This window comes from Simochromis diagramma, unplaced genomic scaffold (assembly GCF_900408965.1).
Source record: "Simochromis diagramma unplaced genomic scaffold, fSimDia1.1 OVJJ01000361.1, whole genome shotgun sequence".
NCBI lineage: Eukaryota > Metazoa > Chordata > Actinopteri > Cichliformes > Cichlidae > Simochromis > Simochromis diagramma.
This window is the reverse complement of record NW_024386860.1, coordinates 7,611,970-7,628,725: the sequence shown is the minus strand read 5'-3', so window position 1 is coordinate 7,628,725 and position 16,756 is coordinate 7,611,970. Positions and strand designations below refer to the sequence as shown.

Sequence of the window (16,756 nt, the reverse complement as noted above, 5' to 3'; positions counted from 1 at the left end):
CATATGTCGAAGCAACGAGGCTCCAAAAGCCTTTCGCAAACTCCCACAAAAATTTATCATGAGATACCAGCACATGCTGATCATCACATCCTAAAAGCTGCACTAAAAGTTTACAGTAAGTTACAATGAAGAAATCTGCACTTTAATTTGTTCTAAAAAAAATGTAACCATTCAAGAATTTTGCTATAAAATTACAATTTGTTCTGATTTCCTAATTAAGACTTGAACCGATGATAAACTTGAAAACTCATCTTATTTGGCTTTTACCAAAATAAAATTTCAGTCAAGAAGCCCTACCAACCTTTTTACAACTATTCATTATTATTGCAAGATGCAACTGCACAAAAGGTATGAATTAATCATTAGTCTACTGTATCAGTGGTTTGTACACATTCATTTCTCCTAAAAATACATCTTTAAACTGTCAAAAGGAACTCCAGTCCATTCGTGCAGCTGCCAGATGGTGGAAATCATGACAGCGTGACACAATGAATGTTTGATTGAAAGCGAGAAGGATAGTAAATCCCGTGAGGGGAAAAAATATAAATAAAATCATTCGCACGTAGAGCAATTGCAACTAACCACCAGTGCAGATGTCCACCACCTAAACAAAAGAGAAAAAAAAAGCTGTGACTTAACAGCAGAAGCTATCTATCTTTTGCTTTCACTGGTCTGTGAACAGGTCTCAGCCCGAGTGTGTAATCTGTCAACAGAAGCTGGCTAATATTAGCCGATTCCAAGTCAGCAAGACAGTTCGCCGAATTGTACAAAATTCACTGATAAGACAATACAGAGTAGGTAAATGCTACTGAAGTAGAAACACTACTAAAAAATTGCAGGTATCATGCTGGGTCCATATGCTGCATATGGTCTATCAAAAGTGCTTTTCTTTGACAAAACTATCTGAGAACAAATCAGAGGACGTAGAGGCTATTTTACTCTATTCTGTCCTCGAAGTTTTGGTTCGGCTTGACTTGGTGTGGCCACATATGAGGCTTTTAAGTTATTTACTAACCTAAGATTGCTGATTACTATTGAGGCTATGACAATGGAACAGGCACATGCATATAACATATAAGATGATAACTGAATTAACTAATTTAGCTTCACTGGTAAAAGCTCATTTAAACTATAACATGCTGTGCAGAAAATCAGATATAGCCCCTGAAATGTGGATAAAATATTTTATTATTGTGCAGTACCAGCACCTATACGAGTCGGTTAGTGTGTCCAAACTTCACGCTGATCTCACAGTTGTGCTTAATATTTACTATCCTTAAAATCAATTGTGCTCCTCAAATGTTAAAAAACACACTGATCCAAAACATGAGCACATTTTCTTGCACAGTGTGCGTATCATCCTGTTGCACGTTTCAACCTCTCCAAAGACCGCAGTTTGCCTCTTTCTTATTAAAACAAGCCTTGAGGTTAGTTGTTATGAACTCTTGATCTCCAACCAACCAAGAAAACTCCCCATGCACCATTATACTGTAATTACCTCTGCCCTGCCTTCTCCCTACATAAACAAGCACGGTGATTTCTGTGCTGAGAAATAAAGTGCATCCAGAGCAGCGTAGCATGGCTAGCGCCGCCGCCTCCATATATCACAGCAAAACAAAACTGCAGCCATATTTCAGCTACTGCCAGCCAGCTTCAGCCCCAGGAGCCTCTGGGTTATAATTCATGGCAAACTCCAAAAGTCAGTGAAGCCCGAGACTCAAGTCCACCTCCGTGCGTCGTCCTGGGTGACGCTTAAGGCAGTAACCATGACAACCAGGACAGGAGAGGAAAACACTGACCCAGAGATGAATCCCTGGAGAGAGGAGAGAGGGGTGGTCCAGTTGGGTTATTGAGATAGTGGGGGATGTAATTTAACTCACCACAGGCCAGGACTGTGAAAGACCCTTTTGTTACACGAACACACACAGAATTGCTCGAATGCATCCGTCACACACTTTACAGCATGCCATGGCCAACGTGACACATGCCTACCCTTCGATAAAGATCACTTAATGCACACACAAACCTCTCTCCTCCCCCATTAGTGCCATAGCAACCACAGCATACCTTCATTTGCAGCTGCCATAGAAACATTAAGCAACACACAATGCTTGTTTTGTTTTTTTGCTGTGTACTTGTCCTTCAATTTCCTGCACAGGTACCCGGGAGTAGAATACAAGTCCAAACAATGAGGTTCAATGCGGATTTAAGTTCAACTTACTTGCCAATTCTATAAGCTTCTCGCACCAAAGAGGGCAGTCAGGAATTTCACACACTAATTTCTGGATCAAGTTCAAATAAGTGAATTACTGATTAATGAAGTGACAAAAAAATAATCTGAAAGACTCGAGAATAAAACAGAGTTGATGAATTTCCAGTTATCAAGATTCTACTGAAAATTTCTCATCTCAAATTTAAGCATTGCATCAACTAAACCATCAATGAGTGACCCAGTATCTACTGGTCATGCATACTGCCATTAAATGCTTAATAGACTTAAAAGACTTCAGTGTTTGCCACATAATTAGACTGCAGTGGGTGCACACTAATGTCCAAGACCCCTGAACAGACTCAAATTCCACCGTCTTGAACCCCAGGTACTGATGGCAGTCCTTGTTCTGCTCTGCAGCTTCGTTGAGCCTCAGCTCTCCACCTGCTACACGTTCTGGTGAGAGTCACCCTTCAGCTTACAGCAAATCTCCAGTGCGAAACGGGACCACAGTTACCAGCTGCATTCCAAGAAGGTAACGTAGGAGTAGGAGTGTATGATCGAGAGACAAGCAAGCTGAGCGACTTGAAGGACTGCCGTAACAGCAACCTGAAACAGGAGACAGGACTAGCCGATTACCTGCAACTGAACTTTCACAATAAGAGCAAATGGGCTTGATTACGTTATTATTTTGGATAGATAAAAGAAAAAAGGCTAATTTTCCTTTATTGGGCAACTGTTAATAGACCTGGATGGTTCCCCCAAGTCTATGTGTGGGAAATAACAAAGTAGTGGAGCCAAACACAAAATAAAACACAGTACATAGTCAAAATTATGTGAACTGCTGAACAAAGCCCGTTGACATCCAGTCATCACATCTATATGTGTTTGAGAACAAATATTCCTAAGCCGTAGACATAAGAATATCACTATAAAAGTCAATATTATTGTAGAAAGTCTTTACTCAAGTTTTCTGAACCTGGCTGCAGGGATTTGGTTCTTTTCTGCCGCAGTAGCATTACTGAGGTCAGGCACTGATGTCAGCGATAAGGCCCGGCTTGCAATTGGCAATCCACTTCATCCCGAAAGGTGTTTGATGGGTCTGAGCATTCTGTGCACACCAGTCAAGTATTTCCTCAACACACTCAGAGAGCCCTTTCTATGGACCTGCCTTTGTGTATATGATATCATCACACTGAAGCAGAAAACGTGGCTCCAGCATTGAACCCAAAAGAATAAATATTATTGGTATAGCAGGTAATTATTCTAATTAGTAGCTTTGGTCACTTTTCAGGCTAAAACACCAAACAGTGATTTCAGACTGGTGACTGTCTATAATTACAATCTTCAACCTTATTGATCAAGTGATCAGTCAATGATTTGATGAGCAGGATTAATAAATGAAGAAAAATATATTTTGCTGCTGCTACAGAGTTAAACAGCATGTGATACAATGAATGCAGTTAAACCAGTTTAACTACATTTTTCAGTAGCTTGCTAGCAGATCAACTACCCATGTGTGCTTTTAGATTTCAGTAGTTAAGTTACATGCAAATTGTTATTTCTGTGTTGTTTACTAATAAAACTATAAATCTGGGGGATTATTACTATACATTACTGAACCCCTGCTGACCACCCATATTTAACACAAACTAGATGTGCAAAAATATTACATTGCTTGTAATCCGTTCTTATGAAAAGCCCACAAGTGCTGAGGTGATGTGTTTTAGGGACAGATTTAGGTCTCAGGATGATTCTGGGAAGTTGGACAGTAAGCTCACCTGTAACTAGCACATATTAGGTTCCAGTTATACTCATTATTAGTACTGATTCATTACATCTATTAAAACATAACCAGTGAAGTTGCCTGACTTATTAATCATGTTATGTCCAATACCCCCAAGTTTCTAGAAGGCAGGGGTCTGACTGACATGCACTGTATGCAGAGTCAAGGATGACATTTTTCTGTGAATAGTGCAGTATTCATTTATTTACTTAGCAATTTATTTAGAATTTTTTAAATGCAGCTATGTTTCCTACTTAACTTTCCCAGCACTGCAATTCCACAGTGGATGCTTTAAATCAAGCAGCTAACAGAGTCTAACTGAGCCATGACAACATCAGCAAGCTTGTATACTGTTGGATGGATGCAAAGACAGTTCAACACAGGTGTTGAGCAATTCCACAAACATTAACAACTACGTTCCCACTAGTTATTCCACCAGTGTGTGTGTGTGTGTGTGTGTGTGTGTGTGTGTGTAGTCCAGAAAAGACAATGAGCCTGGGAGAACAGCAACAGTGGATGAGGTGTCTACCTTAATCCCCTTTTAGTCTTCCTATTTCCCCAAGGCCGCTGCATTGTGATGCAGAGTCACTCAACCACCTTCCAGAGTGTGTGTGCATTGTTGCACTTGTACATGTGTGTATGTACGCCCATTAATCAAGTGCGATGCCTTGATGCAGTATCTGGTCAATTCAGCCTCTCGCAGTCTTATTCTTTCCTCCTTTCTTTCCCCCTCCCTCACACTTTGTCCTTTCATCTCAGTAGCTTTCTATCTTTTTTCTCTTTCTCACCAAAAACCCTGTTTGCTTGCTAAGCCTCATTAACAATTAATTACCAATCAGCTAGTCAAGTCACCCCTGGCCCGCTGGGCTTCTCAATGATTCATTAGTCAGGGTTACACAATGCTGCAATGCATTAAACACACTCACGCACAGGCACACATGCAAACACACTCAGCTCTCTTTTTTGTCTTTTGGGGGGGTTCAGTGAGCACACGCAGGGTTTGCAGACATAAAAATACACATACACGTCAAATCCATCTTATGAGCACATGAAACGCCCACTCGCCACACCTACTTACACACATACGGCACCTGTATCTGATCACAATGTCCTCATTAAAAAGAGATAAAGGAAAACTGATTGAGTTGTGGACTAGATAATACTATCCACACAGGGTTCCCAAAACTTACTTCAAAGTCAAGCTAAAGGACTTTTAAGTGACTCTTAAAAGTCTTGCTGGGTGAATTTCAAGAGTTCAAAACTGGCATGTTTTAAGATAAGACACGGCATTAATTAAAGTAAGACATCACATATGAGGCTTTTTACTTCATGATCCTATTAAACCAAGAAATCCTGGCAAAATCCCTCATTTCAGATCTGCTGCTTTTATCAACCCAGACATATGTCAGTGTTATGTGATGTGAGGTGCTGATTTTTAGGACGGGGAAAGACCCGGTGGGCAGCAGTATGCTGCTGAACATGGTGTTAGATTTTTCATTTAGAAACAGAGGTTTCAAGGCCATTTGTTGATTTTTAAAAGGCAACCGTTTGAAGACCTTTCTTTATAAAACCACAAATTTTAATTAACTGTGAAGAACACAAACATTTAAACCTGTTCATGGACATTTTTATTTAATATCTGTATTCAGCACTGAATCCTCAAGCCCACCTCCCTTTTAATGCCCAATAGTTGGCAGAAAACTAGGACTAAATGATTAATTTACTGATTTATCAATACCAAAACTGTAATTTGAAAGAGTCTACTGCTTTTAAATTGCAGTTAAATACTCAAAAAGTTTCTAATCAAGCAAGTTTGACCCAGAAACCGCTCCATTTCTTTTCCTTCAATAACAACACTTCTCTACAAATCAATTTACAGTGTTTTTTAGCTACTTAACAACTGCTGTAGACAAATTTACTTTGATTAACTGCAATTAAATGACCCTTAATAAACTGAAATCTATAATTATCTGTTCTGTCTGTAAGTCAAACAATGAAAAGAAAAGTTCCAGCTGTTTTAAAAGTCTGCATAATGGTGCAAAACAATTGGAAACATTAGCAACGATATTTATCAGCACACCTCTGCTCAATGGGCTTTTCCCCCCCCATTCTAAAACCAACACCCAGCATCCTGGGGAAAAATACAAAGAAGTCATTTTTACAGCTCACTAACCAAGTTTATTCACTTTTTCTAACTGGATTGCAATATTTGCTTGGATGGTGTCAGTAACAGACGTTTCATTCATGGCAGGACAAAATACAAGATTTCTGAGCGTTTAACGTTTCTCAGCTTTAGTACTTAAACACCAAAGCTAAAGGCGGGCACTTAAACTTTCACGGTTCAACGGCAGATGTGTGCCGCTAAAATGTAACAGAGATACAGCTCAGCTGTATATAGTCTGGTTGAATAAAGTCTTTGCTTCAGCTGATTTTTAATATCAGTATGCTGCAAACTCATACGCTTCTATGGACATTAACACAAGAGACCCAGACTGAAGCATAGGCTGGATTTACTGCCTTACTCAGAGGTCCTGTGCCGTTGTGTGCTAAAGAAGGGCAAACTTTTTCTCCCTCTCAAAATTTCCCAACTGGTTTTAAAAATGGCGTCCTTCTCCTGTCCTTTAATCTAACAGCACCACCACCCCTCAGTAGGGACATTTTATCAGTGTGTCCACACACCATGAGCCACTTAGACTAATTGTACACATCGACCAGCCCCAAGAAAGCTGTTGACAAGTCCGCACCACTGCCTTTGGACAACTAGGCGTGTGCCTCTCCATATATTTCTCCAGCTGTCCAGCACTTTTCAACAGCTCATCCCTCTCCCAGCGAGGTAAATTTCATTTATCAATTTGCAGCTCTGCACAAACTCAGCCTTCACCTCTGCAGGCATTGACACAGCTACCGCATCAAGGGACCGAAGCAGAGTTTATTCAATGAGTGAGCATGTGAACGCGACAGACTGATAGGAGTGTGAAGTCAACATGATTGTGTGCATGGGAGTGTGTGTGTGTGTGTGTCTGTATCTAAGAGAGGCAGGATGTTGAGTAAAGTTAGTGGATGACCTTGGGGCAGGAATGCACAAGCAAGACTGATGAGGAGTGAACCACACAGACACACACACACACGCAATATCAATATGTCAAGCCCAGTGTTGCAGGATGTCATTCAAAGTGCTCTGTTTTCTTTAGGCACTCAACTAATATCTGACCAGCTACAGAACGAAACCAAACAAAAAGTGCACCACAACTTTTTAGGAGACACCAAGTGTTTGTTTTTTTCCTTTTATTCATTTATTTATTCTCATAATATTTCTTCTTCTTTTTTCTTCTGCAATAAAACCAAAAAAGGTACATGCTGATAAATTAACAAGTAACCCAATAGCAACAATTTCAGCAATTATTTTAATAACTTTTAAGCAAGAAAAAGAAAAGAAATTCACTGGCGTCGCCCTTTTTGGTGAAATTTTGTCCACTTCTGATTGATGAAATAATTAACTGTGAGAACAAAAATTCAGCCTACAGTGGATCATGAAATTATGAGATTTACTTTTCATGAATAATATTTTATTACCAGCCTGCCACAACAAGGCCAGCAATAAAGAAAAACTAAATCTTTTTTTCACTGTGGTTTTCTAGAAGAGTAGATGGCTGTCCTTCTGCTCAGCAGCTGGACAGTCACACACATGCACACAAACAGTTGGAAGTTGCCCAGTGCAGCCTATATTGCTGGCCACTGTGCAGCTCCACTGGAGCAGGTGCACATTCAGCCTGTGTTCAAGGGCATCTCTCCAGCCGTGATGGATGGATGAGTGCCTCCTGTTCAATTTATCTATTCTGATCTCCATCGTCATCCTGCAGATTTAAAAATGGTGACTTCAATGTCACAGTTTGGCTCAACTCCTCTTAAACTGCAGTCAAGAGCACACAAGCCAGCAGTGCATGTCAGCAGGTAAGAGGAATCATCAAAGCTTATTATGTCTGGTGTTTCTGTTTAAATCTTCTTTTTGGGACAAGTGAGGTAAAACTGTACAATGACGTGAGCAAAATATCTGACCAAACACCACCACCGCCTTTTTCAAAGAGATATCTGAGCCACACAGTGGAACAATGGACCCTACCTCCCTGCTTCTGGTCACTGAGTGACTCCACTGTGGCAACAGGAGGCTTTAAGAGCTGAAACAATTATTTTATCAAGTAAAAACAAACCCGCGATGAAAAAGAAACTACTTCGGCAGCATATGCATTTTGACTTCATAATCTCGATGATGTGTTTGTTACACACTAACAGCTGATTCCACATTGTCTCCTTCGCTTTTTGCCAGATATTCTAAGTATCCCGAACACGTTCAAAACAGCCATTAATAACTTTGTCGGAGGTGGTTGTTCTTTCTTCTGATTGGGCTATTGCTTCACTCACAACAAAATGGTAGACGACCCAACTCTACTGTTCATTTATGTAAAAGTTGATCCCAACAAACTCGCGTGGATGCCTGCAGAGATGTGACACAGGAGGTGGTAAATTCCAAGCAGCGCAGAGATACCTGCTCCAGCTGCAGAGTCAACATTTGAACTCGCAGATCTCGTCAGGACAACAGTGATCCCGATGCTGACAGCTTCCCCCCAAACCCTTAACAGGCGGTACTAAGCCCAGGTTCAACAAACAGCAAACCACCGCCGCGTGCCACGGGCCATATGACTCACACCTGTGACAGGTCCTCCGATCATAAACAGTAAAGCCGCTGCTAATTTACATCCAAGCATGGCAACAAAACCCCGGACACACGGATGGGACTTAAAGAAGAGTAACCACTTCCTAGGATTTATTTCCAGCTCTGAACTGGCGTGATGCCGCTTTAGAGGCAGCAATAATACAGAAGACTATCGTGATGAGGGTAAAACATACGCCACGCATGATACGCACGTAGATGGCGCGGGATTTTAGGGCAGAATAGAGGTGAGTGTGTTTCACACGCTGACACTAGAGCCGTGCACATATGCGAGGCAACTTGATCCGTGAATCGGCTTTTGGCCCCTCGTCTAACGGAACAGTCCACCAAAGAGACACCTGCGAACGGATTCGCAGTCAAGTCGGTTTCGCTTCTGTCAGCGTGCGGTGGGGTCATTGTCGCAAGGCAACAAATTAAAGATAGAGGGGGGGGGGAAACAAACGCTCACCTCTTTTGTGTTGACGACGCCTCTTACGTATTTCCCGAGGACTGAATCCATGCAGAGGACGCTGGACAGCACGGCCAGGCACAGGAGTCTCTCCCCGACCCTCACCTCCATCTTTCTCTCTCCTCAGCTGCCGCTCGTCTGCTCTCCGAGCTCCCAGAAGCCAGTCTCCGCGCGAGAGCGCGCGTTGACGGAGAGAGCGGAATCAGGCGCGCTCGCGCCGGCTGCCTCAATGCATGTGCCCACCCCCCCTCCGGCAGGTGAAGCTGGATGGCGGTTGTTTAGGAGGGAGGGAGGGGGTGGCGGCTGCCGAGCGCGCGCACGGTTCCGCTCGTGCTTCGTCAATGCGACATGTCCACACGCTCAAAATGCCATGGCTGATTACAATCATGTTTCCATTAGAGGTCACGCACTTCTAATAAAGTTGCGCTGAGACAGATGCTGGTTGGTCTCCTGGCCCCAAATATGATATTACTAACCAGAAAAATCAGCGGCAACGTGACTCAATGGGCCGAGTTACTTGGAAAATTACCCATGAGAAAAAGATTGGGGGGGGGGGGGTTCCATCATTTAGGTATAGGGCATTTTTCAGGATGTAAAATGCTGTTACAATAAAATTACTATATGCAAACTTAAGTATTACTTTGTTACAGTTCCAATTGAAGCCGATGAAATAGAGCCAATTTACATATTTACTTGCGGTTGTGTTGTTCGAGTCACACAATCACCTTTATGACCACGTTGATCTGTAAAATAATTATAGCAATCAGAAAAGTTCAGCAGTTTGAGAGCTTGCAGGTCTTTGCATCTGCAATGTGGAGAGAAGTGGCATCACATGAAAACACTCATGCAAATGGCAAGCGCCTCAAAACTACTTAAGAGTACTTTTTCATTTCGCACCTCTCTGCAGAGAGTCGTCTGTGCTGTGTACTTTTGGTTTTAGATGACACTTTTTAGCTAAAGGTCACACTTCTTATTGACCTTTTCCAAAGTCTAAGCTGAATCAAAATGTTAGAAAAGTTAATTTAAGCAATTTCGTTGTCCAAAAATGTAATCCCGAATCCTAATTCAATTTGTATAAAAAGTCATCATATCTGATTGAATTATAACCAGTATGTCATAGTCTGTGACTTTTCGTTAACCTTTTGTGAGATCAATGATAAACAAAGGTTAATTCAAAAAATTTAAATACAAAAAACAGCAGGGTTCATGTCAGAATTTTATTTGGATAAAAATCAACAAAGGAAGTAACTAGCCTGGCGCAGCAGACACATCACCCTAACGTGGAACCTGCAAAGAAATGCAGTCAAAAATCAATCTACAACCAATCTGATTAACAAATTTAAGTAAAAATATCTACATAAATCATAATATTTAATATACATTCTTTTTATTCATGGGTTTGCACTTACGGTGTTTTTAAAGAACAGCAACAAAACAAACTTAAACATCTCACTTTTATAGTCTATGGCTTGTCATGTATACAAGCTTTTTTTTTTTAAAGGCTAATCATATTCTACATCAGAACTGATGCAGTGCAATTTGCATATGGAGTGCAGGCAGACTATGACACTGACTAGCACCTGCATTTTCAACGAGAACAGTGAACATTAAGCAGTAATGTCAGCACATCTCTGTTACAAGACTCTGGCTTCAGTCTTTGGTTCAACTTGAAACTTTATCCATAAATGAATGACATGTAACATTTCTGCAAAGTGCTTAAAGTCAGTTTAACACAGAGGTGTTTGTAAAGGAATCAAGCTTCAAGGAACCTACATGTGAGCTGTGAAGTGTAAGCTTGAAGTGAGTCAAACATATTGCACACACACAAAAAAAAAAAAAAAAAAAAAAAAAAAAAAAAAGTGATGGAGGAAGCAGGGAATGAAAAGAAAAAATATTGTGCTGGTGTGTAACTACACAGGTTTGCTGCAACTGTTGCTCCAATGGCTCATGTTGTAGCAGTATTGCACTTAGCATTGCATTTCACTGGAAACAGCCTGAGGCAAAGAAAATCTTTAGTGAATAGAGTCAAACTGTAGAGGTATACTGCACGACTTGAGACTGAATTAATAATAATAATAATAACAACAATAATAACAACAACAACAACAACAACAACAACAACAACGACGCAGCTATATTAAACAACTACCACAGCAGCTGCTCATTAAACAAAATAATCAACACACGAGACAACATCAACCGAGCTTTAAATGAATCAATACTGAACAAAATATTTCAGCTAATAGTTGTAGGCAGCATTAAAGCACCAAACGGTTCAACAAAAGAAGCAAAAATGAGAATCAGCAAGCCTATGTCTGATCAGAACACCACAAGGACTCCCTGGTCCACCGCCTGCACTCAGGTTAGCCTGATGCTCGAGGGTCATCAAGGATATGAGGCATAGGAAGGCCTATAAGAATTTGACACAATTTAAACAAAATCAAAATAAAGCAAGTTAACTCAAATTCCTTATATAAGAAACTGCTAATGGCCCGTCGCCTTTGTTGTTCGCCCTGCGCGGTGTTGACTTCAGTATGGATGAGGTTGTGTACATTATATCAGATAAAAACTGTTGTCTCACAGAGGCTTGACTACATTAGAGACACATCTCTCAACAACAGCTAATTAATACTATGAATAGTTTAGAGTGTGAAGTGCATTTCCTGTCTGATATGAACACAACACAAAGAGGTCGTGTTTCTCAACACGTAGCAGACAACTGTGATTATGTGTGCAGCCATCCTCCATTTCAGCCCCAGACAGAGGCACAAAGCGGGGAGAGGGGAGGGAGGTGACACGTTCAAGCTTTGCTTAAATTAAACTTGTACTGAGCGACAGTGCAACTACTGCAAAAGTGCACAGTGAGCATAAACAGCGGCTAGTAAAGCAAACACTTGCTTCAGCCCAGCATCTCGGAAAGAGCGACTGTATAACTTTCTTCCTCTTCTCGGTCCTTGTTCTCTCCATCAATCTGACTAAAAATACTGCAGTAAGTACTTGAAGCTGACAACCGAGTATGGTATAATCCTGTAGCATGACTTTCCTACTGAAAATCCTGCTCTTCAACAGGGGGAGGATTTTGCTCTCTGAGCATCAGCTAAATCCAATTCATCACACAGCATCCCTCTCTACAGACCTGGCAACCCCAGCCCTCTTACCAGGCAAGGGCAGGACAGTGCCAGCATTGTTGGCATCTATATTTACTTGGACGTGATAGAGGGACTGACCCTACAAAGGACATTTTTGCATACTTAAAAGTGTTTTGATAGCAACATGCAAAAGGGAGTGTCCTCAGGTTATCGTAAACAAAGAAACGCCCAAATCTGACAGTGGGGAGCTAAAATATATATATGATGGACCAGACACGTTTAGTTGGTCAAAAACGTCTTACAAAAGTCTTAATGGCTTTTACAGCGCACCTCTGCAATCCCTTTCCTTTGCTTAAGTTTTTCCTAAAAGCCTCCGATTTGTAATTAAAAAAAGAAAGAAAGAAAAAGTTGTCAGGCAGGAAATCCCACAGCTACAGAGAAGTGGCACTTTGACACAGTCCCTACTGTGCAGAGAAGTAGTGAACAGTAGCACACAGTCAGTGACCAGGGCAACTTGAGAGGAAATCACTGTAGTGAAATTTTAAATGTGTATTGATAGCTGAGAGCTGGACTTTCTGCTGCTGTAACAAAAAAAAAAAAAAGGGAAAAAAAAGAAATTTTTTTTTTTTTTTAAATATCAAAGCAATGATTGTCACTGAAAGACCTACAAGATGTATCCTAAGTGTACTTGTCTACAAACTAATGCAGTCCAGTCTTTGTACTAGCATTATTATATCACTACAAAAATGCACAAGGCAGGGCACTCTGTGCCTGTGTAATGTTCTACATTTACTCTGATCATTGTATATTGCTGAGGGTAGAACAGAAGCTTAATTGGAAAGGCCAGCGATGTCAGAACAGCTGCTGCCACACACACACACAAGCGCAGAGGTAAATATTCAGCACACTGAAAAACATGGGGGAAAAGAAATGAAAAGAGTTCATTATATAATATAGAACAGAAAAGAACAATTAAGCCTGGCATAACTGCAATAAAAACTGATATAAATAACAAAACTAATACTACTGCATAGAATTCATAAAATGATTTAAAACTGCAACAAATATGAGAAAAGTGAATCAATTATCCAGTTTCAAGTATTTCACGCTGTTGTTTTAGCTTTGTAATTCTATTTTGGAGAGAGTCTACACAGTTACCATCCACAAAGTGAGCTGTATTGACTGCTAAACTGGCGTAATTGAGAACACAATGTGGAGCTATTAAGTGTTATTTAGAGTCGCTCCCTAACGGACAAATGGCCATTCTGATAGAGGTGACTCCACACTGAACCATATAGTGTCCCTACTACTATCTGATTAGGGCCTCGAATCACTGCCTCGGCCTATATGAATCACCCATTCAGGCCTCGTCTCGAGAATAGTCTGTGCCTCTTTATGTCCGAGCCTTTGCTGCCTCACAGCAACTCTGTTAAGTACGACTGCTGTGTGTGTGGGTGAGTGCTGGTCTTTGATCTAAGTAGCTGCTAAATAATTTTATTCTAAAACATGACTGTCTCTTGTGGGTGTGTTCACTTTGTCTGCCAGATTTGCGTTGGTGTATAATGGTGCACAGACAAGTGGCAGGAATTGTAAAGCAGAGGAAGTTATATTTCAGTGCTCCTCCTCTGCTGTTTTTTTTGTCTCTCAAACACTGGGCGATATGCTAGACTGCATTTCCCACCCCCTGTCTGTTTTTCAGGATGCTTTGCCTTGCATATAGGCACTGCGCTGCCTAAATTTGTCCGACTTTCATTTACTCCTTCTCTCTTTTCGCTCCTCGAGTGAAATGCAGTCCCCCTTTTTTATTATATAGCTTTATTTAAGCCCCAATGCCACCAGCATCAGTGTTATTCTGGGCTGCCACAGCAACTGCGCCCTCCCCATCAGCAATTTTAGCCCCTCTCCCGACAGCTAGCTCTCCTCCCTCAATGGGGCCAACAAAGAGAGAACTGGTTTCCCCTGAAGATGCTGACACACCCCCGTCGGTCCGTTCCAACTTGCGGTGCTTCCGTGGCTCTGGGGGGGTGTCCTGTGTGAAGACGGCGCGAATTCGCTCCACGCAGACATTGGCAGCCTCCCTCGTCTCCCTTGAGAGTTGAGATAGGCTGAGAAAGCCATGGGGTAAGTCGTCCACCACACAGAGAGTGACGGGCTGGTTTATGTTCCTCAAACGCTTGGCAAACATTACAGAGTCGTCCAGCATGGGGTCTAGTGCACAAGCCTGAAGGTGGGGAGAGAGAGGAAAAGAAGGGTTAGAAATGGTGAGAAGAAAATCTGGATTCCCTTCAGACATGTCATGAATCTTAATTAGTGGATGAAGAAAACGAAGCCAAGCATCCTCAGTCTCTTTTGTCCCTGATTTCTTTACATTCTCGCTGACTCACTCCAGCGAATTTAAAAAAACAAAAGAAAACAAAAACCCAACAACAACAAAAATAAGAAAAGAGAAAAGGAAAAACATAACTTTAACCTACCCTCTCTCTCCCATCACACTGTTTCACTTCAATATCTGTAAACCACGTACATCTTTTGGTATGCTGTCAGTTAACATTTTAATGCCTCTGCAGCACCATGTATAGTATATAATGCATCGAAAGGGATTGTGTAATATAATCAAAAGCTCCAATTCCAGCCAGCGATGACACCATTGCCCCCCCAAGTCTCAACTTTTAAGTGAACAATAAGTCTTCAGAAAGTGCTCAGAAAACTAGACAGTAAATATGTACAGTTATGTGACACACAGTTAAACTCCATCTACTGAGGGAGGCTGCGCTTCCACAGAAAACTCCATAGCCGCTACCATGGGAGCATGTGCTTTTGCCAGTCTACCTTTATAATGCTCAACTTATACTTGAAGTTGAATCTCACACACCTTCTCACAGAAAACACTTTGCTATAAAATATAGACTACTGTTAGCACACAATGAGTAACGCAAACAATAGATTTGTACAAGTAACCTGCGAACCAGTAATTTCAGTAATTAACAGTTTATGTCCTCTTACCACTATGTGTACAGGTGGCAGCCCTTTCAGCATGCTGTCAGGGGCTAGCAGAGGTGAGCAGAAAGGATCCTTGACCACTGGAGAGCTCTCCACCTTCATCTCTGCTAGTTGCTCTGAGCGCAGTGGCTCAAACCCAAGAGGAAATTCCCTGGGGTGCTCCTGCTGTGACCCCTCCTCTCCAGCTGGGGGTGGTATGGCCACTGAAGACAGGTCAGTGATCACTGAGGGATCTTCATCTTTGGCAAAGAAGAAACTGACATCTTCTGGCTACATAAAGGATGAGAAAATATTAGGTTAGTTCAAAGGATATCTTTATATCAATAAAAAAAAAGAAGAAAGGCTAAAACATTTTTACAAGAAAAGTTGGTTTTGTAAGTCCTATAAAGTTGATTCTATCCATCTGGATTCAGTTTTCAATGGGAGAACTGCTTCATCACTCGTCCAAATGACTTCTTCAATCTCAGCTGACTGCAGGTTTCTCCAAACTTACTAAACATTACAGTTGCATAATGACTGAAACTTGCACCACTGCCTAGCGATTAGCCATGAGCCACAGTTATGTAAACACACACGCCACTTTGTCCTTGGAAAAATCTTGGCTCAGTGCCTGACTCTTGGCTGAGCGATTCCCATTTCAGAAGGAAAAGCATATTTAATATCTTACGTCACCTCTGCTTGCTAATTTTGCTTGCGCCAGCCACTAATCCAGTGTGCCTGCGAGAAAATATGAGGATAATCTGCAACACCTTGCCAGTACTCGCACAACTAAAACCTTTTGATATCCTGTCAGCATTTCAAAGCCAAATCTGTTTGTGAGGGATGGGTGACACAATCTCGGATGAGTTCATCAAAGTGACACATGCACATCACTACAGGGTAGACAGCATTGTTTGATCAACGGCCAAAATATTTCAATGCCCCAAAAATGTTCGACCTCTTAAAAAGGCTACAACTGCGTGCCAAAACCTTTTAAAGCAAGCTGAAAGCAGAGCTATCCTGATCAAAGACAAGAGGCTAGTGGGATTTCGCTTCACTAAAGTGGTGCTACAATCATCATTAAATTACCCATCGTCAAATAACGACAGGTTTAATTCTCACAATGATTCCCACTAACAGCCAGGTGTTATTAAAGAAACAGATCTTGGCCATTTAATACTGTTAGGTTCTTCTGCATAAGAGCATCAGCTGAAAGCAAGCTGTTCAAGCATGACCTACAGCACGCTCAGAGAGCAGCGGTGCACTGCTGGGAATGGGATTGCTGTGGGATCCCAAGTTCTGGCATGTCTGGCTCTTCACTGATAATTTCCTGTTGGGGAACTCCGAAAGATCCGTGGGGACAGGTGGGTCTGTATGAGGAGAAGAGATGTTCGCCTCTGAAATGCTCTTCCTCACTGCATCTAGGAAGCAAGGACAGAAGGAACCATAATGATGAATGCACAACTGAAATTAAGAATGCCAATGAGAAACAAACATATAGTACAATTAAGTTTCA

General features: G+C 41.5%; 2 protein-coding genes across 7 annotated transcripts in view; both read right to left on the bottom strand.

Annotated features, from left to right (window-relative positions):
- The window catches only part of tmem145 (transmembrane protein 145), a 41,486-nt gene extending 32,081 nt beyond the window's left edge, over positions 1–9,405 (bottom strand). The window contains exon 1 of the mRNA XM_040030263.1: positions 9,173–9,405. Coding sequence (XP_039886197.1) covers positions 9,173–9,283 — 111 coding nt within the window. The 5' untranslated portion in view covers positions 9,284–9,405. The remainder of the gene's footprint in view (positions 1–9,172) is intronic.
- Positions 9,406–10,375: 970 nt separating this feature from the next.
- The window catches only part of lipeb (lipase, hormone-sensitive b), a 30,441-nt gene continuing 24,060 nt past the window's right edge, over positions 10,376–16,756 (bottom strand). For all 6 annotated transcript variants that reach the window (XM_040030257.1, XM_040030259.1, XM_040030261.1 and 3 more), the window contains 3 exons: positions 16,480–16,661; positions 15,265–15,531; positions 10,376–14,482 (listed from right to left, as the gene is read on the bottom strand). In XM_040030257.1, coding sequence (XP_039886191.1) covers positions 14,081–14,482; positions 15,265–15,531; positions 16,480–16,661 — 851 coding nt within the window. In that variant the 3' untranslated portion in view covers positions 10,376–14,080. The remainder of the gene's footprint in view (positions 14,483–15,264; positions 15,532–16,479; positions 16,662–16,756) is intronic.